At 46.7% G+C, this 23,590-nt stretch overlaps 2 protein-coding genes across 3 annotated transcripts in view; one reads left to right on the plus strand and one right to left on the minus strand.

Moving 5' to 3' along the window:
* Positions 1-2,900, plus strand: part of CASP9 (caspase 9) — a 21,779-nt gene extending 18,879 nt beyond the window's left edge. For both annotated transcript variants that reach the window (XM_068985715.1, XM_068985717.1), the window contains one exon: positions 1,441-2,900. In XM_068985715.1, coding sequence (XP_068841816.1) covers positions 1,441-1,530 — 90 coding nt within the window. In that variant the 3' untranslated portion in view covers positions 1,531-2,900. The remainder of the gene's footprint in view (positions 1-1,440) is intronic.
* On the minus strand, positions 2,663-20,345 carry LOC138090209 (chymotrypsin-like elastase family member 2A). Its single transcript, XM_068985718.1, has 8 exons — positions 20,306-20,345; positions 19,952-20,040; positions 15,109-15,206; positions 13,217-13,345; positions 10,837-10,973; positions 7,789-7,934; positions 6,476-6,628; positions 2,663-2,680 (listed from the first exon to the last, which is right to left on the minus strand). Exons 1-8 carry the CDS (start codon positions 20,343-20,345, stop codon positions 2,663-2,665), a joined length of 810 nt encoding a protein of 269 aa, XP_068841819.1.
* Between the last annotated feature and the right edge of the window lie 3,245 nt (positions 20,346-23,590).

Consider the following 23,590-nt stretch of genomic DNA (forward strand, 5'->3'; position numbering starts at 1 on the left):
CCTCTGTGTAGTCTTCACTCTTGACCCTCAAGAATCAGGCATCCCTTTAGTATCTCCTGACTTGGGAGGCCCCAGTGAGAATAGCGAAGCATGGCTGGACAATGCCCCACTCAGGGTGGTTGTTCCTCCAAGGGGCTCAGAACGTGTGGGGTGCCCTCCTGCTCTGCTCAGGATTTTTGTGCCACGAGAAGGGGCTGTGAGGGCTCCTCCTTCCTCCTGGGGAGGCCCTGGCTCTGAGCTTTGCTGAGCAGAGGAGAGGAGAAAAGCAGGTGCAGGGCCATCCCTGGCAGGACTCCAGGGGCGCCATGAGCCATGGCCGTGGAGGAGAAAGTCTCACAGGCAGTTGAGGGCCCATCAGGGCTAAGCAATGTGCTCGACTCCTGGGCCCCGTCTCTTCTCTCAACTTTTCTTCATTAATTTAATCTGACTTGAATTTTGTGAATTTTGAATTTTCTTTTTAGAAAACTTTTATTGGAGTATAGTTGATTTACAATGTGTTATTAATAATTTCAAGTGAACGGCAAAGTGAATCAGTTATACATACATTTATCCACTCTTCTTTAGATTCTTTTTCCACATAGGCCATCACGGAGTGTTAAGTAGAGTCCCCCGTGCTATACAGTAGGCTCTTATTTGTTATCTGTTTTATGTATAGTAGTGTGTATATGGGCTTCCCCGGTGGCTCAGACGGTAAAGCGTCTGCCTGCAGTGCGGGAGACCCGGGTTCAATCCCTGGGTCGGGAAGATCCCCTGGAGAAGGAAATGGCAACCCACTCGGGTACTTTTGCCTGGAAAATTTCCATGGACTGAGGAGCCTGGTAGGCTACTGTCCACAGGGTCACAAAGAGTCAGACACGACTGAGCAACTTCACTTATGGTATTTGGCTTTGTTTGACTTCACTCAGTATGACAATCTCTAAGTCTATCCATATTGCTGCAAATGGCATTATTTTGTTATTTTTATGGTGAATTTTGACTTTTCTAAACTTATAATTGAGATGCTTGTTCCCTTATCTCCACCCCCTGCCCAGCACACGCATACACATACACATACACACACACACACACTCAAGAAGGCTGCAGCCAGAGCTATTTTTTGTTTTATTTTATTTTTTAAAGTTTTTTTTGATGTGGACCATATTTAAAGTATTTATTGGATTTGTTACAACATTGCTTCTGTTTTCTGTTTTGGTTTTTTGGCCACAAGCCATGTGGGATCCTAGCTCCCTGACCAGGGATCGAACGTGCATCCCCTGCAGTGGAAGGTGAAGTCTTAACTCCTGGACCACCAGGGAAGTCCCTAGAGTTGTTTTTAAAGTTCTGACTTGGTGTGCATTCCCCGAAAGTTCTGACTTGGTGTGCATTCCCCGCAGCCTCGCTTTGGAATTCTTCCTTCAGTGGAGAGAACTCACAGGCCTCCCTGTGGTTGTGTTTTCACAGGTCGCTAATGCTGTTTCAGTGAAAGGAATTTACAAACAGATCCCTGGCTGTTTTAATTTCCTCCGGAAAAAACTTTTCTTTAAAACATAATGAGATCAGGACCCCTCACCCTACCATACTGTTCACCCTGAAACCTTCCTGCTCCAGCTCTGGCTGTGGCTAAGGCCTGGACTTTCCTACCACTGTGGCTGACATCCATTGGAGGTTTCTGTAGCCTGTAGAGGGTCTGCTCTCTCCCCACGGGCAGCAGGCAGTCCTAGTAGCTTCCAAGTTGGAGCCAAATGACCAGCGATGGAGGAGGAGGAGCAGAACGCTATGGACACTATGGGGCTTTTTGCCCGTGACCCATTCATGGCTAGCGGCTGTGGCCTGTGACCCCTGTGTTTTCTCTACATCAGGGCTTCTCAGCTTCAGCACAGCTGACACTGGGGCCAGAGAATCCTTTGTTGTGTGGCCATCCTGTGCACTGTGGAATGTTGAGCAGCCTGGCCTCCACCCACCTCTCTTGAGTCTTGACCCACCTCTCTTGTGTCTTCAGATATTGCCAAATCGTCCTCGTAGACCCCTACTGGGGAACCACTGATCTATAGGAAATTTTGGCTGCAAACAAACCAGCATCTCTCTTAGATCAGTTTAAGGCTACCAGAATCTGAAGAGCTAGAATCTGTAAATCCTAAATGAAATTTTAAAAATTATCAAGTTTTTCTATATTGCAGTGTTCTTTAAAAAAAAAAAAAAAAGTTGAATATGGACTCTCTTTCACCCATTTCCCCCTTATTTTGCTCTAACTTTTTATTGTTTCTCATATAAAGGAGACTGTGGCTTTTTGGGAAATATTTCCCCAGCTCTTACTTCTTTTGAACCCTCTACCCCATCCCAAGAAGTGACTGGGGTGGGAGCCGTGTGTTGGGGGAGGTTAAGTCACTTGTCCACGGAACACAATTAACCAGTGGAGAGACATGGCCAGACTTGGGCCTTCTTGAGTCCAGCCTGTGTCTTTCTGGCTTCAGGACCCTCGTCCTCCTCGTCCCCCACCCACTTGCTGAGCCTGTAAGCTCAGCTTAAAGACCCTGAGCCTGTTTCTTGCTTTCAGGGCCCTAGACATGAGTATGGTTTGCTAATAAGACTCTCACCAAGATGTGATTCAAGTAGTTGTCACTTTATTGTTATTTTTCTCCTGTGACCTTTCCAAGTCTGAAACAGTCCCAGGGACTTCTGGTGGTTAGTTATTTTCAATCACCTGCAGGACACACAAGAAAATAATCAGGTTAACTCAGCAGAGCAGAGCCTTGGGTGCAGATTCCCAGCTTTCTCCCTCCCGACTCTGCGCTGCCTGTGTGAATCAGGCAGCCGGAGTTGAAGCAGCTCTCCCCAGGAGCTCTAATGATGCTTGGGAGAAAAGATGTCATCACAGCTTTAAATGGATTTCCTGTAAAAAAGGAGCCTTAGCCAAGCAGTTCAGTTTGGGCTTCAGGGTGGAGGTGGAGTGGGGCTGGGAACTTATGGGCATGTCTGTATATGTGATTTGTTTCTCAAAAGATTTGAGAGACCTGAAATTGTTAACAGTTGCTGCTGTTTGCCAGGCAATGTTGTGCACTATGGAAGGGGCTGTAACCTGTTTTCAGAAGCTATTTGGCATCTATTAAACATTCTAATGTGCCAACTCCATGATCCTTTGATGCTGCAGGATCTGTGTAACGTAGAGACTCTGACCAGTGCAAGGATGTATGTCCAAGGATGTTCATTGCAGCCATGTGAGAGGGGAAAATAGGAAAAGAGATGAAATCTTCATTCATTATATTCATACTATGGAATCTTACTTAGAATGAAGAGATATATGTATGGGCTCACGTATATAGTGTGATATGGTGTTAAGTGAAAAAACCAAGTTGCAGAACAGTATGAGAAGTAAAATCCTATTTCTGGTTAGAAGACAGTGTGTTTATATGTACATATATAAATGTTTTATAGATGAACCTAAATCAAGACCACACACCCAGTGTTGGTTATGATTATCTCTGGATGGTGGGATTGCAGGTGTCATGCAAGTGAGGGGTGTCTACTTCTTGATTTGATACACTCCTGTATTCTTTTCATATTTTTTACCAAGAGTATGTATTATAAAGCTGGTGAATGCTGATGATTCATTTAATATCTGTTGAAAGGATGAACGCCCCCGGCCACCTGTCTCCTGTCAACTTTGCAGCTCCTAACCTTGGTTTGTCACCTGTCTGGATTTAGAACTCCAGGCTGCACACAGTGTGCCCCCGGGCTGGGACCACTGCAAGGTTCCACTGGCCCCTCTGCAGTTGCTGGGGTGGCCTCCCCAAGAGGACAGCTGGCAGCTTGGCTCTGCTGCTCCTGGAACCTGTCACGGGCACATGTGCCTACCCTGACTGCTGTCCCGGGAACGCAGGACCCCTGCCCAGCTGCCTTGCAAGCCTTGTTTTCCCTGTTGATTCCCTCTGACATCAGGCTTTCAGCTGAGGCCAGCTCTGTTGTGCGTGTGTCTGTGGCTGGGAACAGCTGATATTGGGACCAGAAGACAGGACAGTTGCTCCCAGTCCCTGCTTGGGGCCCCCAAGGTGCTGCCAGGGCCAGCTGCCTGGTGACTCACACAGCAGCTGGGGCTGGAGAGCATCCTTGGATTTGGCTGCAAAACACTCTACTTATCCTCCCATCTAATCCATCCTGGGCCAGGCTCCTTTGAAATGCTGGTGGTACCTCCAAAGTCAGACTCGGGTTTTCCTCTGCCAGGATGAGATCATAGCTTTTCCCCAGTTGACTGAAAAGAATCTTGTAAATTAATGGCCACTCTCTTCTTGATTTTACATTTTCTCTAACAAACTTTTCTGGAACCTCTGGTGCCTATAACCACTTGTTGGCAAAAGAAATGCCAACAGACAGACAAATGAGCAAGGAGCCGGCAAGTATTAATGGGAAAACTCGGAGACAGCCACCTGCTTGTTTTGACAGTGCCCATTTGACAGTGCTGTCTTCCTCCTGGGACCGCATGCTCACGGCTGTGGTGTCATATTTGATTTTATAATGGAGCGTTGGTTTGGTTTAATTAAACAGCTCTCTGTAAATTCAACTTAAAATAATGAAATCAGATGCCAACTTTCCCTTCTTTGAGAGCTCTGACACTACAACTACCACTTGTTCTGGCTCCTAAAAGAGTGAGTGAGTCTTAATCTAGTTCAAGTCCCATTTTACAGAAGAGCAAACTGAGGTGGTGGCAGTGCTGGGGGGGTGGGTAAAAAAGTGTCCCCCTGCCAATGCAAGGGGACATGGGTTCGATCCCTGGTCCTGGAAGATTTCACATGCGAGAGGCAACTACACCCATGTGCTGCAACTACGGAAGCCCATGCTCTGCGACAAGAGAAGCCATTGCAATGAGAAGCTCTCACATCACATCTGGAGAGTAGCCCCGGCTCACTGCAACTAGAGGAAGCCTGTGCACAGCCAGGAAGACCCAGCGCAAACAAAAAAGGAAAAAAAAAACGTGCCCCCAATCAGCACAGTGTCCTCCTCTTCCCCCCTCGCCCAAACATCCATCATCAGGCGCGACACCTTAATCCCTCCCCCAGGTACCCCCCCCAGGCCTGCCCTTCTTGTGACATCTCTCCATGTTCTGGCTGTTTCCACCTACTGTTGATTATATATCCATGGCTGCTCCCAAGATTGGTGCTTGTTTTTTGTTTTTTTTTTAAATACAATTTTTTTTGGTTTCCATTATAAACCAATGTTTATCCATTGTTTTAAAAAAATAGGAATTGAGCTGGTTTGGAAGTTTGTGAGGAACTGATTTTGAGTTAACAGGATCAAGCTCTTTGGGGACACAGTCACAGTTGTAATGGGACCAACTCAGCTCCATTTACCCGGACTATCTTGGTCTGAAACACAAAGTCCTGCATCCCAGGAAACCTCTCAGTCCAGGGCGAACTGAGATGATTGGTCACCCTACAGAATATCTGGGGGACCCTTTGGTTTATTTTTTATTACTTTTTAAACTTGTTTGATTTTAATGAAAAATTCTACCACTATAAACAAGCATTGCTTACATTTAGAAAAATTTTATCTACCAGCTAATAAAATAACATATATTAGTCTTGTTACTTTGGGCTATAAAATAACCTATAGTAGATCTTTCCCCATTAACACAGATATGGCTTTTTGAATATATAACCAAGGCTTCCCTGGTGGCTCGGATGGTAAAGAATCCGCCTGCAATGCAGGAGACCTGTGTTCGATCCCTGGGTTGGGAAGAGCCCCTGGAGGAGGATACTGCAGTATTTTTGCCTGGAGAATCCCCATGGACAGAGGAGCGTGGTGGGCTACAGTCCCTGGGGTCGCAAAGAGTCAGACACGACTGAGTGACTAAGCTCAGCACAGCACAGCACACATGTAACCCCAGAACATGTGATTCAGCTTTTTTAAAAAACGGTTTGGTTCTCTTTTCCTGAATTCAAGAAGTCTTTTTGCCTCTGAAAATCTCTTATCTCTCCTGTAATTAAGAAAATTGCAATGATATTTTACATCAGAGGTTCTACATAAAATTAAATGTAAAGTTACAGTGGAGGTAACTAACTCTTATGTATCACTTAATTGGGGTCATTAAGGTTTAACACTGCTCTTTAATTGCTAAAATTATGGGGGACCCCTTTAGAAGGACTAGTTGCCAACAATTAAGGCTGTGGGGGACTCAAATGATTGGGTTTTGGGCTTTGCAGATAAATGTAGCATTGGGCAGTAGGGTCTGAGCTTACTCATAGATAAAGAGAAGTAAAATACTCCATGAATCCTGGGAAAACTGCTCTTAATGCTGGAGGAGTAACCTTTATTTTCAGCCTCTTTGGACAAAGCTCTCCTCTACGTGCCTTTTCACTCAACTTACACAGAAATTGTGAAGGCCCATGGGGAGCCCTGTGGAGGTTGCCCAAGTCTACACTTTCTAGCTTTCAGGAGGAGGGAGAAGATTCTTAGAACTTAGGTGGGCAGGGCCCGTGGGGCTCACGGCTTGTCCAATTCTTACCGAATTGATCCAGTCATTGTAGTTGGAGACCCGTGTGAAGACGGAGGGCTTGCGGTAGTAGTTGCAGCCGAGGGAGGACCCGAAGCTGACTATGCCGTGCACCTGCCACTGGCCGTTATCCGCCTGGCAGTTCAGTGGCCCACCGGAGTCCCCCTGGGGAAGAACAGAGTTGTGTCAGGAGGGGCCTGGGGGCTTGGGCAGGGGCATGGGAGGGGCGGGGGCTGCTCTTCAGAGCCCTTGTTTTACACATTGGCAGTGTATTTATATTGTTCCATGTGGGTCGCCAAGTTCCCTGAGGCCAGCCCTCGCAGTCACAGCTCAAGATGGCACCATAATACTGATAGGAGCTAGCCCTTGCTCTTCCTGGGTGCCTGGAGTGGTGCTGAGCACTTTATAGACCTTATTCCATTTCATCTTTACAAAAATCTACGGGGTAAGTATTGCTGCCTGGTGGCTCAGATGGTAAAGAATCCGCCTGCAGTGGAGAAGACCTGGGTTCGATCCCTGGGTCAGGAAGATCCCCTGGAGAAGGGAATGGCAACCCATCCCAGTACTCTTGCTTGGAGAATCCCATGGACAGAAAAGCCTGGAAGGCTATAGTCCACAGGGTCGCAGAGAGTTGGACACGACTGAGCTATTAACACACACACCATTTCACCGAAGAGAAAAGCAAAACCCCTCAGTCTGAGGTTGTGCAGGCAGTAAGTGAAGGAGCTGAGATGTGTCCCTGAGTTAGAAATTGATGCACTCCACCACCATTGGGAGTTTCCTCCCACTGAGGGAGTTTCCTGGGAGCCGGTCTGCATGGGCAAAAAGTGGAGGTCTCCAGTGTAAACTGAAGGACACATGAGGCTCCTTCCTGCCCTGTGCTCATGTTGCAAAGCCCACCACATAGCAAGTCTGTTTGGTGTGTCTAGAAAGGCTGTGTCGTAGTTACCCTGCAGCGACCATCATGAATGGGGTTAATTAAACAGATAAACTTGAAATCATCTCAGAAAGATCCTGACCCAGCAAATAGGTCCCCTTGTCTCTCTTCCTACACAGAGGGAAGAATAAGTGATGACAGTAATGAGAGACCTCAATGGGACTCAAGGCAGGACCTTCCAGCAGTGAGAGGGTAGACACTATTACAAGGAGAATCTCAAAACATCTTTTCTGGAGACTGAAAGGACAAAGGTCAAGGTCTCAAACATGTGAAGCTGCTTCCTAGCACTTCTGCCGGCAGGTGGGAGGATAGAGTCTAGGACCCCGAAAGACTCTCCCCACCTTCAGGTCCATTTTGCTGGGGGCGGGGGGTGACTTCCTGGACTCACATTGCAGCTGGAGGTCACGCCGTCTCCCCCAGCACAGATCATATTGGTCTTCACAGTGCTGCCCCACCAGCTAGGTTGGGAGCATGTGGCATAGTCCACAACCAGCAGCTCACCCTGCTGCAGGATGTCAGGAAGAGCTCCGTTGGCTGCATGAGACAAGAGAGCAGGTGTCACAGGGACAAAGGGAAAAAGCAAGTAGGGGATGCCTACTGAATTTCCTGCCCAGCCCCTTTTCCTCTGGTCCCTTTTCCTTCCTTCCATCTATAGGGTTGCCATGGAAGCAGCCAATTTGCCTACACTGTATCCTCACAGTTCATTGGCCACTGCTGATTGGTGCAGGGGTGAACACCTGACTCCAGCTAAGCCAATGAGCTCCTTTTCCTGGGAATTTGGGGTTGGGACTAAGAAATCCCAGCCAGAGAGGATATAAATCTGGGAGCTGTTGGTATTGGCCGCCATTTTCTTCTAGGGAGAGAAGGATGAAATAGACCCATGAAGAAAAGAAATTCTGAGAGAGGGTTTCCTGAGTTTCTAACAATCTTTCAGTGTCCAATTTTCTCCTGTTCATTAAGCCTGGCTCTCTGCCCTTGACTGAGTCTCTTGTTGTTCAGTTAGTTGTGTCTGACTCTTTGCGACCCCATGGAATGCAGCACGTGAGGCTTCCCTATCATTCACTATTTCCCAGAGTTTGCTCAAACTCATGTCCATTGTGTTGATGATGCCATCCATCTATCTCATTCTCTGTCGCCACCTTCTCCTCCTGCCCTCAATCTTTCCCCATATCAGGGTCTTTTCCAGTGAGTCAGCTCTTTGCATCAGGAGTTCAAAGTATTGGAACTTCAGCTTCAGCATCACTCCTTCCAAGGAAAATTCAGGGTTGATTTCCTTTAGGATTGACTGGTTTGATCTCCTTGCTGTCCAAGGGACTCTCAAGCATCTTCTCCAGCACCACAGTTAAAAAGCTTCAGTTCTTTGTCTCTCAGCCTTCTTTGTGGTCCAACTCTCACATCCATTCATGACTACTGGAAAAACCATAGCTTTGACTGTATGGACCTTTGTCAGCAAAGTGACATCTTTGCTTTTTAATACACTGTCTAGGTTCGTCATAGCTTTTCTTCCAAGAAGTAAGCATTTTTTAATTTCGTGGCTGAAGGTGAGCACTGAATTTCTTAAATCCTTATAACAAACTCCCCTTTTGACTGAGTTGGCTCCATGGATTTCTACCACTTACCATAATATGACAATGAGCCTGCTGGCATTTGGAGCCCCAGGTTGGGAAAAATATTTGAATGTGTTGAAAGTAAAGCTTTCCTAATTGTTCACAATGACACTGCCATCACACTTTCAGTACTACCACTACTGCTGCTAATGGCCAGGCTTAATAGTATTCTTCACTTGCATTTTATTAGGCTTTTCAAATACTATGCTAATCCTCATGATAGATATTAATTCCTGTTTTGACAAGTGTGACACTGAAGCCAAGAGAAGCGGTTTTCCCAAGAGCACTCTAATTAACTCCATTCTAACCTGTGTTACTTCACTTTCACTTTTCACTTTCATGCATTGGAGAAGGAAATGGCAACCCACTTCAGTGTTCTCGCCTGGAGAATCCCAGGGACGGGGCAGCCTGGTAGGCTGCCGTCTATGGGGTCGCACAGAGTCGGACACAACTGAAGCGACTTGGCAGCAGCAGCAGCAGCAGCAACCTGTGTTACATTTTGCAAGTGTATGGGCATTTTCACATCTCTTTAAATGTTCACCAACTGTATTTCCATTTTACAGATGAGGAAACTGAGGCTTCAACATGGCTTGCCTGAGGTTACGCAGCTAGTAGCCAACATAGCTGGGAATAAAGTCAAGCACTTGGACCCTTCCCTGGCTCTTGCTGCCTCCAGTGAAATACATTCTGCCTGGGTGTTTTCTGATAAATGAACCCAGTGGCTGAATTTGTATCTCAATAAGTAAGAGATCCATCTCCACTTCTCACTTCTGCTAAGTGTCCATGGGTCCTGTTTTTGCAGATAAGCAGACAAGAGGGTGATATCAATATGAGTGTATGTGTGTCGATGGACCTCTGTAAAAAAATGTCACCTTCAGCTTTGTCATTATGAGAAAAAGTAGTCACTTATTTGCATGGGCCTTCCTGGAATTTTCCAAACCTCTGGTGATTTCCCAAGGGGAGGGCAGTTCCTCTGCTCCTTCTTGGTGACTTGCTGTCATTGGATTTCTGACCCTTAGGGAGACCCACACGTACTCAGAGTCTGAGTGGCACGGTAAGGCAGCACGTGACGAGTGAGGTTTGAGATGGGAAGGTCCTCTGATGAGGACCCCAGGGACCTTTGTGGAGCTGTAGAATCCTGAGTTCACGGAGTGAATGCTATTTTAGGCCCTGGCTTTGGGCTATAGGAGGGACTTCTATGCCAGATGTCAGGTAGTCACGGTGACAGTGACAACGGCTAACACATAGCACCATGTGCCAGGCACTGGTCTAAGTGCTTCCCATGGATCATCGACAACCTTGTGATACAGAGCCTGTTATTATCCCCATTTTACAGATGAGGAAACTTCAGCATGGAAAGGCTAAGCAATCTGCATGTGGCCACACAGCAAATGGGTGGAGGAACTGGATTTGAGCCCAGGCATTCTGAATTCCTATCTGTCTGTGTGCATGCACGTGTGCGTGCTCAGTCGCTTTAGTTGTGTCCAACTCTATGTGACCCTATGGCCTGTAGCCCACCAGGCTTCTCTGTCCATAGGACTCTCTGGCAAGAGTACTGGAGTGGGTTCCCATGCCCTCCTCCAGGGCATCTTCCCGACCCTGGAGATGAACGCTTGTCTCCTGCGTTTCGTCCCCTGCATTGCAGGTGGATTCTTGACCCACTGAGCCACCTGGGAAGGCCTTATCTGTCTACACTATCCTTCTTCTCCAAGGCAGCAGGCACTTCTTCCAGACTCCTTGGATAACGAGCGGAGAGAAAACCCCTGACTGAACCGCGGTGATATCGCCCCCTTCCCTTGGGAGCCATGGGGCTCCCAGCACCCACTTACTCTGCAGTCTTCCCCAGCCTGTGACGTAGCAGACATAGTTGTTGGGCAGGATGGTGCCGGCAGGCGGCAGGCAGCCCAGCTGGATCTTGTCAGTCAGGGGGACAGAGCTGGCCAGTTTGAGCAGGGCAATGTCGTTCCTGGGTTGGAAAAGAAGTGGAGCATAACTAGAGGGTTGACTGGTTCTGTCCAAGTTACATTTCTGATTCTAGCCCCAGCTGGGATCACTTAACCCCGTCCCTGGCTGGACTGATGCTGCCTCTTCCTGCTGTTGGGGTTACGAGGGATTGGGAGCAGCTATGGTTAAACCCCAAGACTGCATTTAAAAAGAAAATTTTGGCCACATTCAGCAGCATGTGGAATCTTAGTTCCCCTGCCAGGGATTGAACCCATACCCCCTGCAGTGAAAGGCAGAGTCTTCACCACTGGGCCACTGGAGGAGTCCCCCCAGGACTGTATTTTGTCCCTGGTGGAGCTTGAAGCCCTAAATTCCTAAAGGCCTTTCAGGGGACTGTTTAAAACAGAGAGGGCAAATCCGTCTGTCTTGCAAAGTCCACTCTGATGGATTAGTTGTGGCAGCCTGGCAGGCTGTGTTGACAAGGACTCTGAGGTTCTTTCCAGGATCAGCAAGGGAATAAATCCATGATTGCTTGGGGATGTCCATGCTGGCCTTGTACCTCCTGTGTTTGGTTTAGAAAACAGCAGATGTTCAGACCAAAAGGACTTTTTGCCTTTATTCTTCACTCTCTTTTCCACCTTGAGCTCTGCTGTCAGATTTATCCCTGAGTTTCATGTCCTTGTCTAGGAAACCTTTAGCGATTGGCCAATCACATTTTAGACGATGGCTGCAATGAGATCTCCCACCTATTGGTGCTTGTTGCAATGTGATGTTGACACTGTCCATTGAGAGCTGGGGGTCTCAGTTTCTTCCCCCTGGGTGGGGATGGGGGGCCTGTGATGTTTAGGAAGTGACACCATGTGACTTCTGAGACTAAGTCATGACAAGAGATGAAGCTTCTGTAAGATCTTTCAAGATTTCCTTTCTTAGATCCTAACCTCTGTGCCACGAAGAAGCCAAGGCCACATAGAGAGGCCATATGTAGCTAAAAATCTCTCTCTCCACTCTCTGCCCAGCCATCTCCTTCCCATCTCTTAAAGCCTCTCTGGACACATTCCGTGTCATTTTATGGCTTTCCAATGTCTTGTCTGTGTGTGTTTCATCTAGCTGACAGTCCCTTTGGGGGCAGAGACTGCCTTATGACTCACGGACTCCTTGCATCCTTTGTGAGCCATCATCAGTGCTGGACCACAGCAGGCTGCCCAGATGAAAGAGCGCAGAGAGTTACGGCCACAAGGCATCCTCTGCTGTCCCCTGGGCTGTGATGCAGCGTCATGGGAAGATTTGGTGAGTGAGCTTTCTGGGCAGCCATTCAAGAGTGGCATCTTGGGCTGCAGAAGAGGCCTTGTGTGTGGTTAAATTATGCAAATTTGAAGGGTTGGCTGGGGTACTTCTTTCTAAAGGTCCTTCTGGAACTGCAGATGTGCCCTTGGGGGATGGGAGAGGATGATGGATACTTCTGGGTTCCAGGATGGTGATGGGGAAGCAGGAAAAGGGAAGATAACTTTCTGTCCCTGGTGGGGAGATGCCAACAATGCCACACGGTCGTTATTCATATCTAAGCCAGCAGGCTCCTTAACCACCCCCCGCACTGCCTCACAGCCGCACTTCTGACCATGGGCACCCTGAGAGCTGCTGCAGCGACCTGTGCATCTCTATGTGTCCAGCACTCAGTGTGGTATGTGGAACATGGGTGGGGGGATGGTCACCAAAGGCTCAGGGTGAGGATGGGATGGCATGTGTTCGTCTAAGGAGCTGGGGAGTAGAGTCTCCCTGCTGGTTGAGGAACCATCACTAGGGTTTTGCAGAGCTCTGAACCCTTGACTAGCTTCCTGTGTCTGTTACCGAGGCTGCTTTGTAGGGTTTCAGGGAGTCTTTCTTTTTAAAAGATCTTGCTGGGAGGAGGTACAGGGTGGAGGAAGGCAGGAAGGACCATGTCCCACTCTGCTTATGGACTCCACTCCCAGTCGTGGGGCCTGTAGACCCATCTCTGTGTCCTCAGGGTTTGGCACAGAATAAATCCACGGTCAGTGAGTGCCTGGGGTGGACCGGAACCCTGTAGACTTAACTGGCAGGAGATCTAGGTTCCCCCTGCCACCCCAGTCACATGCCAGGTGCAGGCCTCTTTGGGTCTGAGAACCTCTCCCCGCTCCCTACAGAAGGAACAAAGGATGGGACAGCACCCACTGCTTTCTGTGAGACAGCCCACCCTCAGTCTGTGTCCCTGCCAGCCCACCCCCCAAAGTGCACCCAGACAGAACGCACCCTTGGGCGAGCTGGTTGGAGTTCCACTTCTCGTGTATCACAGACTTGGAGACTGCGACGGCCAGTGAGCCAGACTCAGCGGTGGAGAGACTCTGCCGGCCCACCACCACGCGGTAGGTCCTGGAGGAGCTGGGGGAGAGGAGGCCGGGCAGGGAAGGTGAGCTCTGGGCTGTCCTTTCCTCTCTCTGAGCGCTATGGGCTGGGACACCCCAATGAATGTACCAGTTAGAGACCAAGCTCTGGACGGTGCTGGGGGACCCGAGCCAGCTCCTGCTCCAAGAGCCACTAGTTGGCACTGGGCATTTTTCTTTCCTTGGGGCAATCGGTTAGTTACAACATAACATAAAAACTACAACAAAACAGTAATTACAACTATATGATACCAACTGTAAATTATAATATAAAATAAAATTATAATAATATAAGCTCCATATTACTATAGGGGAAGTAAGATGGACACAGATAACTGCAGTCATTTAACTTAAAGGGCATTTTTAATTTTAATTTTAAAATTTTATTATCTTTTTTGGCCACAACTATATGGCATGCAGAACTTCCCTAACCAGGGATCGAACCTGTGCCCCCTGCAGTGAAGCAGAGTCTTAACTACTGGACCACTAGGGAAGTTCCCAAGGCCATTTTTTTTAGTTTAACTCCTCATTTCCTGTTTTTAAATGGGGAACCTGAGGCTTGCATGCGTGAGTGCCTGCTCAGTTGCTCAGTTGTGTCTGACTGTGACCCCATGGACTGTATCCTGCCAGGCTCCTCTGTCCATCGGATTCTCCAGGCAAGAATACTGCAGTAGGTTGCCATTTCCTTCTCCAGGGGATCTTCTTGACTCAAGAATCAAACCTGCATCGCCTGCGTCTCCTGCCTTGGCAGGCTGATTCTTTACCCTTGAACCACCTAAGAAGCCAGCCTGAGGCTTAGGAAGGACTAACTGGTCCAAAGTATTACTCTCCAGCTCGTTAGTGACAACTCAGAGGTAGAAGCAGGACTCCTGAATCCCAGACCTCTGTGATTTCCCCCACCACCTCATAGAACTTGTAAATTAGGTAGAGAGAAGGGACCACCCCTGACAATGAGAGTGTCCCACTGGCCCAGTGGAAACTCCAGTGAGCACCAGCCTGGGTAAGCCAAGCAGAGGCTGTAGGGAAGGAAGAGGACAAGGTGAACAGTGGATGTCACAGAGCCTTTCCCTTCCCTGTGGGCCTTTATAATGGTGCTAGTTTCACTTTTATTGCGCACTTACTCTGTGCTGGCCCGTTTACTGCATCATCTCATTGAATCTACACTGAATACCCGTGGATGCTTCCCCGGTGGCTTAGTGGTAAAGAATCTGCCTGCCAACGCAGGAGACACGGATTCGATTCCTGGGTCGGGAAGATCCCCTGGAGAAGGAAATGGTAACCCACTCCACTATTCGTGCCTAGAAAATCCCATGGAAGGAGGAGCCTGGCAGGCTACAGTCCATGGGGTCGCAAAGAGTCAGACACGACTGAGCGACTAAACTACAACTACTGCAAATACTGTTATCTGCTTTTTTGTGGGTGATGGTATTGAGACTTGAAGAAGTCATTTAAGTAGCTCAAGTGAACCAAGTTCCAGATCCAGAGGCCATATCTAGTTCACCCCAAAAGGGCAGAAGATGGGCCTCTCCCTCCTCATAGTCCCCCTCAGTGCCCTGCACAGAATGGGCAATCCATATCGTATATATGGGTCTACCAACAGACTGAACTATAGATTGAAGAGAGAGTATTTCTTGGCCAAGGAAGTGGTTATGTGCGATGCTTCTTTATATGGGGTGGTTTGGGCCATCTGGGCTCTAACTCTGAGAGATGAGTGCTGGCCAGTAGGGTGAGCAGGCGGGGAGACGGGGGAATAGCAATTACCTGATGCAGTGGGCTGCTGTCAGGACCCAGTTTTGTTCTATCAGAGACCCTCCGCAGGTGTGACGCCACTGGCCGCTGGAGCTGTACTGCAGGGAGACCTGGGAAGAAGCACAGGTGATCCCATAGCTGAAAGGGCCGGGCCTCTGCTCTGCAGCGTCCCAGCCCCGGCAGTGGGGGCAGGGGAAGTTGAGCAAGCAAGACACTCGCCTCAGGTGCAAAATCTAAGGGGGCGAGAAGAAACTAATCCAGCTACATAACATTTTAATAATCTTTAGAAAATTAACACAAAAAATCTATGATGAATAAAATGTCAAAAATGTAAATAAAAACTCTATTAAGAAGTAATTAGTTAAAAAAATTTCTTTTTGGCTGTGCTGCAGGGCATGTAGGATATTCATTGCCCAGCCAGGGATGGAGGCCACACCCGTTGCATTGGAAGTGGGGAATCTTAGCCCTGGACTGCCAGGGAAGTCCAAGAAGTAATTGTTTTGAACATCTTTCTGTAGTGCGACTTGCTGGAATTTTTCCTTTCTTGGGAGCTATTTCTTCAGGACATATTCCTCCAATTTAATATGTGTAAAGCAGAATTGTGATCCCTTCTGCCCACTCCCTGAATCTGTGCTTTCCTTAAATTTTCTTGTCTTGGTAAATGGCAAACCAGCTGTAACTGCTGTTCAGGCCAAAACTCTTGGCGGTGAATTTGATGCTTCTCTTTCTCTCATTTGCCTCATTCGAACCCACCAGCAAATCCCACCAGCTCTACTTCCAGAATATGTGGACAGAACGCCTCCCTCCTACCACCTCAACTGCTGGTCCCCATCATCTTCACATCTCACCTGGATTATTCTTGTAGCTTCCTATGTATTGTCCCTGATCTCGGTCTGGCCCCTTCCTCACCCCATTTCTCAACACGGTGGGCAGAATGATCCTTTTAAAATGTGAGCTTAATTATGTTTCTCCTCTGCTCTGAGCTGCCAGTGGCTTCTGCTCTCATACGATGTAAACCCCAAACTGTACAATGCCCTACAAGGTTCTACACGACCACCCTCACCTTACAGGCTCTCATTCCCCTTTCTGCTGCGGCCACACTGACCTCCACGAGGTTCTGGAAACACAGCAAGCCCATTTCTGCCTCAGAGCCTTTGCATTTGCTATTCCTTCTGCCCGAACTATTCTTCTGTAAAGTATTAGCATAGGTTTCTCCTTCACTTCCTGCAGGTCTGTGCTCTTCCCTGTGAGGTTCTCTGTGACCACCTTATCTAAGGGTATGCACACTCATGTCCACACAAGTGTACATGCGTATCCTTACACACCCATGCACACATATGGACACACACAGCTCTTTCCTCGTGTTCTGTTTTATTCTTCATCTATCATCACCTGATGTTATGAATTTGCCCATTCAATGGTTGATACTCTCATTCTCCCACTTTAATATAAGCTCTGTGAATTTTATTTCCACTGCTGTATTCCAGGTGCCTAGAACAGTTCCTGCCTCATAGTGGGTCCTTAATAAATTGAACAAGTGAGTTAGCAGAAAATGAGTGAATGAATGAAAATGGACTCACCAGGGCAAGTGTCTGGTCTCTCTTGCCCAACTTGTCGCCTATTGCTCTTCAGTTTTTCCTGAAGACTAAATCCGCTCATAGGATTATGAAAATACTTAAGTGCACTTTACCCCTGACGACTCCTCAACTTGTTTTTTTAAAGAAAAACTTGTTTCCACTTAGATTTGATTGTTTAATGGGTGTGGATTGGAACTTGAAGGTGGTTGCATTTGGCACCATTTGGGTCTCTGTGGAAGCTGTCCCATCTCCTTCCCCTTGAAGTCCCTGCCAAGGCCAAATAGAAAGGAGGGAGGTGACAGCAGAGCATTGCCTGCTCTGACTGTGGTTCCTGTGGAGGAAAAGCAGGAGTGATGCTGCTTTTCTCCAAATATCACTTCTGATTATCCCCATGACATCTTGTTTGCTTCACATTAAGGGGACTTAGATTAACTGACCTTTTAAAAACAATGCTTAAAATTAGACCAAATTAAAAAGATACCTAAAAGGATGCCCCATGCCCAAATCTCCAAATAGGCTGAAATCATCCTACCAATGTGAAAATTTGAAATAATGTATAAACATACAATTTGTGGGCAGCAAAGTGTGGCCACAAGAGCAAAGGTTAAACCAAATTTGACTCTGCACTTTCCCCCAGGCTAACTGGGTCACTTTGGGCAATTATATAACTTTTCTGAGCCCCAGTTACCTTGTCTAGAAAATGGGAATTATAATGCTTGTCTGGGGCTCTTGGGATTATTAATAATCATAATAGCTAACACTTTAAATATCCAATAATTTGAACACTTACCATATACCAGACACTGTTCTGAGCTCAGAGTGTAAATAAGCTCACATCACAATCACAGTAATCTCATGAAGCACTATTATTATTCCCACTTTACAGATGAATAAAATAAGGCAGTGAATAGAAATTTGTGCAACATGGTCCACATCATAAGGGGTGCCATATATTTTTCATATTACTCACTGAGAAAGGTAAATTGAGTTGCTTCACTTGTACACTAGTATGTGCCATAGCATGAATAGTCTGGCTCCAGAATCTATTTGGAAACTTTACACACCCTACTTTATTATTATCTTTTTTTTTTTGGCTATGCCCTGCAGCATGTGGGATCTTCATTCCCTCCCAGAGATAGAATCCACGCCCCCTACAGTGGAGATGAGGAGTTTTAAACACTGGGCCACCAGTGAAGTCCTACACACCCTACTTTAATTTTAAACCATCTAGCACTTTATTTTCCAGTGTCTAGTGGATTGTGACCTAGAATCATAATCTTGAGATGAGTGTGGAACAGAAGAGACCCCTCAGCCAATGTAGAGCAAATTATATTTGTTCAAAATTTTGATATTTTGTTCATTATGATAAAGTTTGATTTTAAAAAAAAATATTGCATTAAAAATTCATTTTGGTTACTGAGTTTTGTGGCGCTTCCTGAACTTTTGCCCCCAAAGTGAGTGCCTCGTTTGCCTCACCCTGGTCCCCACCCTGCTTGACCTGCCCACCCATCCTGATTAAAAACTCCTAGGGAAGCAGAAGCAGGAAGTGTCGTGAGACCCTTCTAAGACTAGCATCAATTGGTTCCCAAGGCAAGGATACGTTTGTATCAGCAAGTGGTACAGAGGTGGAGCAAATGGTCCGAAGGGTGAGGAGTTATTTTGGTAGGCAGCATTGATTGATTCTCAGCACAAGGGTGACCTCTACTTAAGGGGGAGGTATAGGGCCCCTCTTCCAACTTCCCAGAAAAAATATATTGTGGGAGTGTGAGAAAAGTAGAAGAACTGGCAAAAGTACACAGAGCTAAGTACTGGGTTGGCTAAAAAATTCGTTTGGGTTTTCTTTTGGTAACATCTTATAGAAAAATCTGAATGAATTCTATGGCCAATCCAATACATAAATTGTGAATTGTCTGTCGCTATCTATGACTGAAGCTCTCCTAATTGAAGGGAGGATGAATGGATGTTGCATTCCCTCCATGAAACCTGCTGATGGCTGCATGGGCACTCTGAGCACTCCCTTACATTGTAAACTCACCCCACTCAACCTTTCTGCGCCCAAACCTGTGTATGCCAGTTGTACTCATATTGTAATCATGTGTATTAATTAAATATGTAACCAATGAAATATGAGTTCTAAAAGATAGCTGTGGTTTACATGGAAACTAAGGTAAGTGCTTGGAAGAGACCAGATAACCATGACTTTTAAAAAATTTCTGTGAATTAAGCATAGATGAAAAAACTGAAAAACTGAGAAAAAAAGGTCATCACAATCTGGAAGGGCTGTCAGATCACTTCTTGAGTATCTCATAGTCAGTTACTCTACTTTAAAGAAATGGAATTACAGATGATATATTGTGGGGATGATTTATACAAGATAGATTGGTGACTAAGTGCATATTTATAAGTTTTCAATTAAATAAGTATTTAAAGGATATGTGTGATTTCTAATAATTTATCTATAACCAATCTTTCAATTTGTTGTTTAGTCGCAAAGTCGTGTCTGACTCTTTGCAACCCCATGGACTGTAGCCCCACCAGGCTCCTCTGTCCATAGGATTTCCCAGGCAAGAATACTGAAATGGGTTGCCATTTCCTTCTTTGGGGCATCTTCTTGACCCAGGGATCGAACCTAGGTCTCCTGCATTGGCCGGCGGGTTCTTTACCACTGAGCCTATTACTCAATCCCAATCATGTCAGATAAGAGAGCTTTTACTATATTTATTAATGTCAGTGTAAGCTTCACATATTTCTTTCATGAGTCCTACCACTAACAGGTCCTAGTAATTTGTGCCTGTGCCCCACTCAGTATTTTTAGTCACCTTATTGTTAGAATTATTTCAAGGTAAGGAAGCATTTACTTTATTGGTAACATCGATTTGCCTGTAGTCAAGAATTAATTTGCATAAAATAGCACTGATTGGTTCCTGAAAGCAAGGAATATTTGCATAGAGAGTGATGAATGGATCTTCAGATAACAGTATATTTGTAAGCAAGCATCTGATTGGTTAACAGAAAGAATGTATTTGTGAATTTGTGTGGATGGGTTGTGGGCTAGGGCAGATCTTTATCCTTGTTAGAGAAGGCCCCTCTCCTTCCACCCCCAAGGTTGACCAAGGGCACAGAAATGTATTTTTTATTGTTGAATTCCCCCATCCTGCCCTTTGAGTCCCCACCAATCCTCATTTTTGCCAGTGCAATAGACCCTGTGGTGGAGGGTAAAGGGCTGATGTTATGTATGTAAGGACAAGGAGGCAAGAAGTAGAGTATGGGGGACTCACCTGCCAGGGCCAGCTGTTGGGCCTGGCATCTTCACCTCCAACTACTCTGGACAGTTGCGGTGGGTAAGTAGGGACCCCACAGCTGAGAGCTGTAGAAAGAGAAAGGGTTGTAAACCCAGGAAGCAGTGACCCACACAATTTACCCCACACTTCCTGAATTCCCAACCCCCAAATAGAGAATCCCTGTTCTAGAAGGATCCTTACAGGTTGTAGAGTCCTACCCTTTGTTGCTCTTTTCTGATATTTCACTCCAGCTTTCTTACAACCACAGGACTAAGCCCAGTGGGTGCAGGGAGGTCCCATCCCCAGTTCCACCAGGAGGCTGGAAAAGTGCCTCTGGGCGACAGGGCTTACCTCCAGCCACCAGCGTAGACAGCAGTAAGGCCCTGATCATGGTGTGTCCGTAAGGAGTCCTATATGTGTGGCCCTGGCTAAGGCCCTGGTTTTATGAATGGGCTTATCGGACAGAGATATACTAGGAAAATTCAAGATGGGGATTTTCTCAAAGCCCAATGGAAAAATGGCCCATGGCCAATATTCTTTTTCCATTTTCCCTAATTGACACCCTGGAAATACTTGGAAAAAAGATGCCAGACGGGGATGTTGAAATATGGGTTCTATCCACTTTCAACAGATTATATGTTATGAGAAGAAGAAAAATATTGGCCCTTGGAGTTGTGTTTTCATAGAAAACATTAGGTTGCATGCTGAACAAACAGTTCTAGGCCAGTGATCCTCAATGGTGCTGGTATTATCCACCAAGGGGACATTTGGCAACGTCCAGAGGCGTTTTTGGTTGTTATGGTGGGGGATGGGGTACTGTTGGCATCTAGTGGGTAGAGTCTAGAGATGTTGCTAAATACCCCACAAAGGCACAGGGGCCTGTTACAACGAGGAACGATTCCCCCTCAATTGTCAGTAGCACCGAGGTTGAGGAAGCCTGTTCTAGGCCATACCTCAGCTTGCTGGGTGGCCTAGGATAAGCCACAGAAGTCTCAAGGCCTGGGGCCTGCCCGTCTATGAAACAAGGGGAGAAATGTGTGCCCAGTCTGTTTTGCAATGATATGGTGAGGATTTGAAAAATGTGCTTACCTGAACAGGTGGGGTTTGGCAGCCCCAGAATGGGCAGCTGCGGAGGGCTTTATTGGGATGGCTCAAGAGTATTTATCATCCCCTCCTAGGACCACAGCAGTTTGTACTTCTCCAGTAACTTCCAAATGAGGTCAAAGCAGGAACTTCTTAGAAAAGGAGGCAGACACTGACCCAACATACATGTCAGATGCACTCACGTGTCTTACCTAACCTCAGTCTTGTGAAATCTAGCAAAAGGTCCCATATTTCAAATGAAGAAGCTGAGTTTCAGAGAGGTAAAGTGAACTTGCTCAAGATCACACAGCTTTTAAAGTGGCACAAGGGGGCTTCCAACATAGGCTGGTCTGATTTCCAAGCTCTGTTACTCGGGGATGCTGAAGGTGGCATTTCAAATGTCCTCCCAGTACTGCAATAAGCCCCTTGTGTTTGGTGGGTAGCAGGGTGCATGGGTGGGAAAAAGGAGCGAGGGTTTCCTGATGGATGTTCTTATTCTTCCTTAAAACTTCGTTCTCCTTGCTTATGGTCAGAGCACAGTTCCAGGAAGGCCAGGCTCTGGTGAGACAGACCTGCCCTGTGACCATAGATTCTACCTTTTGCTCAGCCAGAAAGGCAGAGCAGAGAGTGGACTTGAACTGTTAAGACTTGAGTTCAAGTCCTCATTGAGTCAGAACTGAGTGTTACAGCTTGGACAGACAAGTTACTGGGCCTGAGTTTCCTAAATAACAATCCAGGCCTGGATTACAGGATTGTCATATGGGTGGGAAAAATTTGTAATTGGCTGAGAAACATGAGGAGGGTGAGGGAGCCTGGGGTGTAGAATCCCATTGCCCTAGATGCCAGAATACCTGGGTTCTAGTCCCAACTCCATCCCTAACTTCTTTAACAGTTTGGGCTCTTGTTTGTAGTCGAGCAGTCACTACAACAACTAACTATTTCTGAAGTTTCCTATTTTATCTTGAATTAATGTGAATATGCCATTCTGTTCCATGTATCTGTGTTTATTTTACTATAAAAATAAGATTTTCCTGTAGGAGGTCACTGAACAAATACCGGTTTGGCACATGCCATGGGCTTGCTGTGTGACCTTGGGCAAGTCACACAGGTCCTTTGGCCTAGGGCTGTTTATGAATGAAACACAGAGAAGGACATATGCCCAGCCTATTTCATCACATTTCTGGGAGGGTTTGGAAGTGACAAAAATCTTCATCTAATAGGCTTAAGCCAAAGAGTCATTCACTGGGACACAAGATGGAAAAGCCCAGGAGCAGGGCTGGTTTCAGGCACGGCTGGATCCAGGGCTCTGGGGATATCCCCAGCACTCAGTTTATCTCTGTCTTTTGTCTCTGCTTTTCACTGTGAGAGTCCACTCTCAGGCTCCATTACATGGCCTGTAGGAGCTCCAGGTTGTCCTACGGGGACAAGAAGGTTACAGAATCTCTTGTCCAGGGTTTCTCAACTGTGGCGCTATTGACAATTTGGATGATGGTTCTTTGTTATGAGACCCAGAATCCTGTGAACTACAGTCCTGTGCCTTGAAGGATATTTAGCAGCAGTCCTGGTTCCCACCCTCTAGATGCCAGTAGTCTCTTCCCTCCTCCTCCAAGTTGTGGTAACCAGAAGTGTCTGTACTCATTGTAGAATGTATTCTAGAGAGCAAAACCATCCCCTCCATTTTGCTGCTGTAGCCTCACATCACTCATCTTCAAACCCATCAGGGAATGAGCGAGAGCTTCCGGGTAGTTCCCACAGAAGTCCTGCAACTCTCTCTGATTGGACCTGCCTCAGGTCACATGACCATCCCTGAACCAATGGTTGTGGTGGGAGAGGGGATACATGTGTGGATTGGCCAGGTTTAGGACCTGGAGGACAAGTCCTACCCCTGGATCTGGGCACCAGGCTCCAGATGGAGGTGTGGGGGAGGGACAGCACCAAAATAATAATCCAGGTTTCTGGAGAGGGAATAGAGGCTGGGAGAACAGATGAGTTTTATAGCCCACTTCCTCCCACTGGGGCTCAGTCCCCATTTATATGTTGATAGACAACCAGGCAATCTGTGAAGTTCTAAACTGGGCTGTGTCCTTGAGGTCTCAGTGGGGCCATGGAGATGCAGACATGAAATTTCATGAGATTTATGGCTCATTTATAAGGGTTCCTCTGAGAAATCCAGTGCTCAGGGGTTAGAGACTTGGGTTTGCAGCCCTGTGATTCTGGGTAGTCACTCTGGTTTGGATCCTCACTGCTCACAGAGTGGTTTGGACCAGCATCGCTTAGGGTCTGGTTAGAAATGCAGACTCATGTATCCACACCTACTGATTCAGCATCTGCAGTTTAACAAGATACCTAGGTGATTCTCTTGTTTGTTAAAATTTGAGAAGACCTGAGCTAGAGCAAGTTTCATCTCTAACTCAGTTTCTTCACCTATCAGATAGAACAATAAAAATCTTATCCAGCTCTTAGGGTTGTTGTTAGAATTAAACAATGGTTTATTCACTTAGAACACTGAGAATTGTCAATGTGCAATAAAATGTTCACTCTTCAGCCCTGAGA

Source organism: Capricornis sumatraensis, chromosome 14 (genome assembly GCF_032405125.1).
Source record: "Capricornis sumatraensis isolate serow.1 chromosome 14, serow.2, whole genome shotgun sequence".
In the NCBI taxonomy this organism is placed as follows: Eukaryota; Metazoa; Chordata; class Mammalia; order Artiodactyla; family Bovidae; genus Capricornis; species Capricornis sumatraensis.

What these genes read in the sequence shown, in the direction of transcription:
- LOC138090209 (XM_068985718.1), bottom strand. Translation starts at nt 20,345, where the DNA reads ATGATCAGGGCCTTACTGCTGTCTACGCTGGTGGCTGGAG. An exon ending in GTCTACGCTGGTGGCTGGAG is followed by an intron (nt 20,041 to 20,305) that starts GTAAGCCCTGTC and finishes CTCTTTCTACAG; the next exon opens with CTCTCAGCTGTGGGGTCCCT. An exon ending in CCAACAGCTGGCCCTGGCAG is followed by an intron (nt 15,207 to 19,951) that starts GTGAGTCCCCCA and finishes GCTTCTTCCCAG; the next exon opens with GTCTCCCTGCAGTACAGCTC.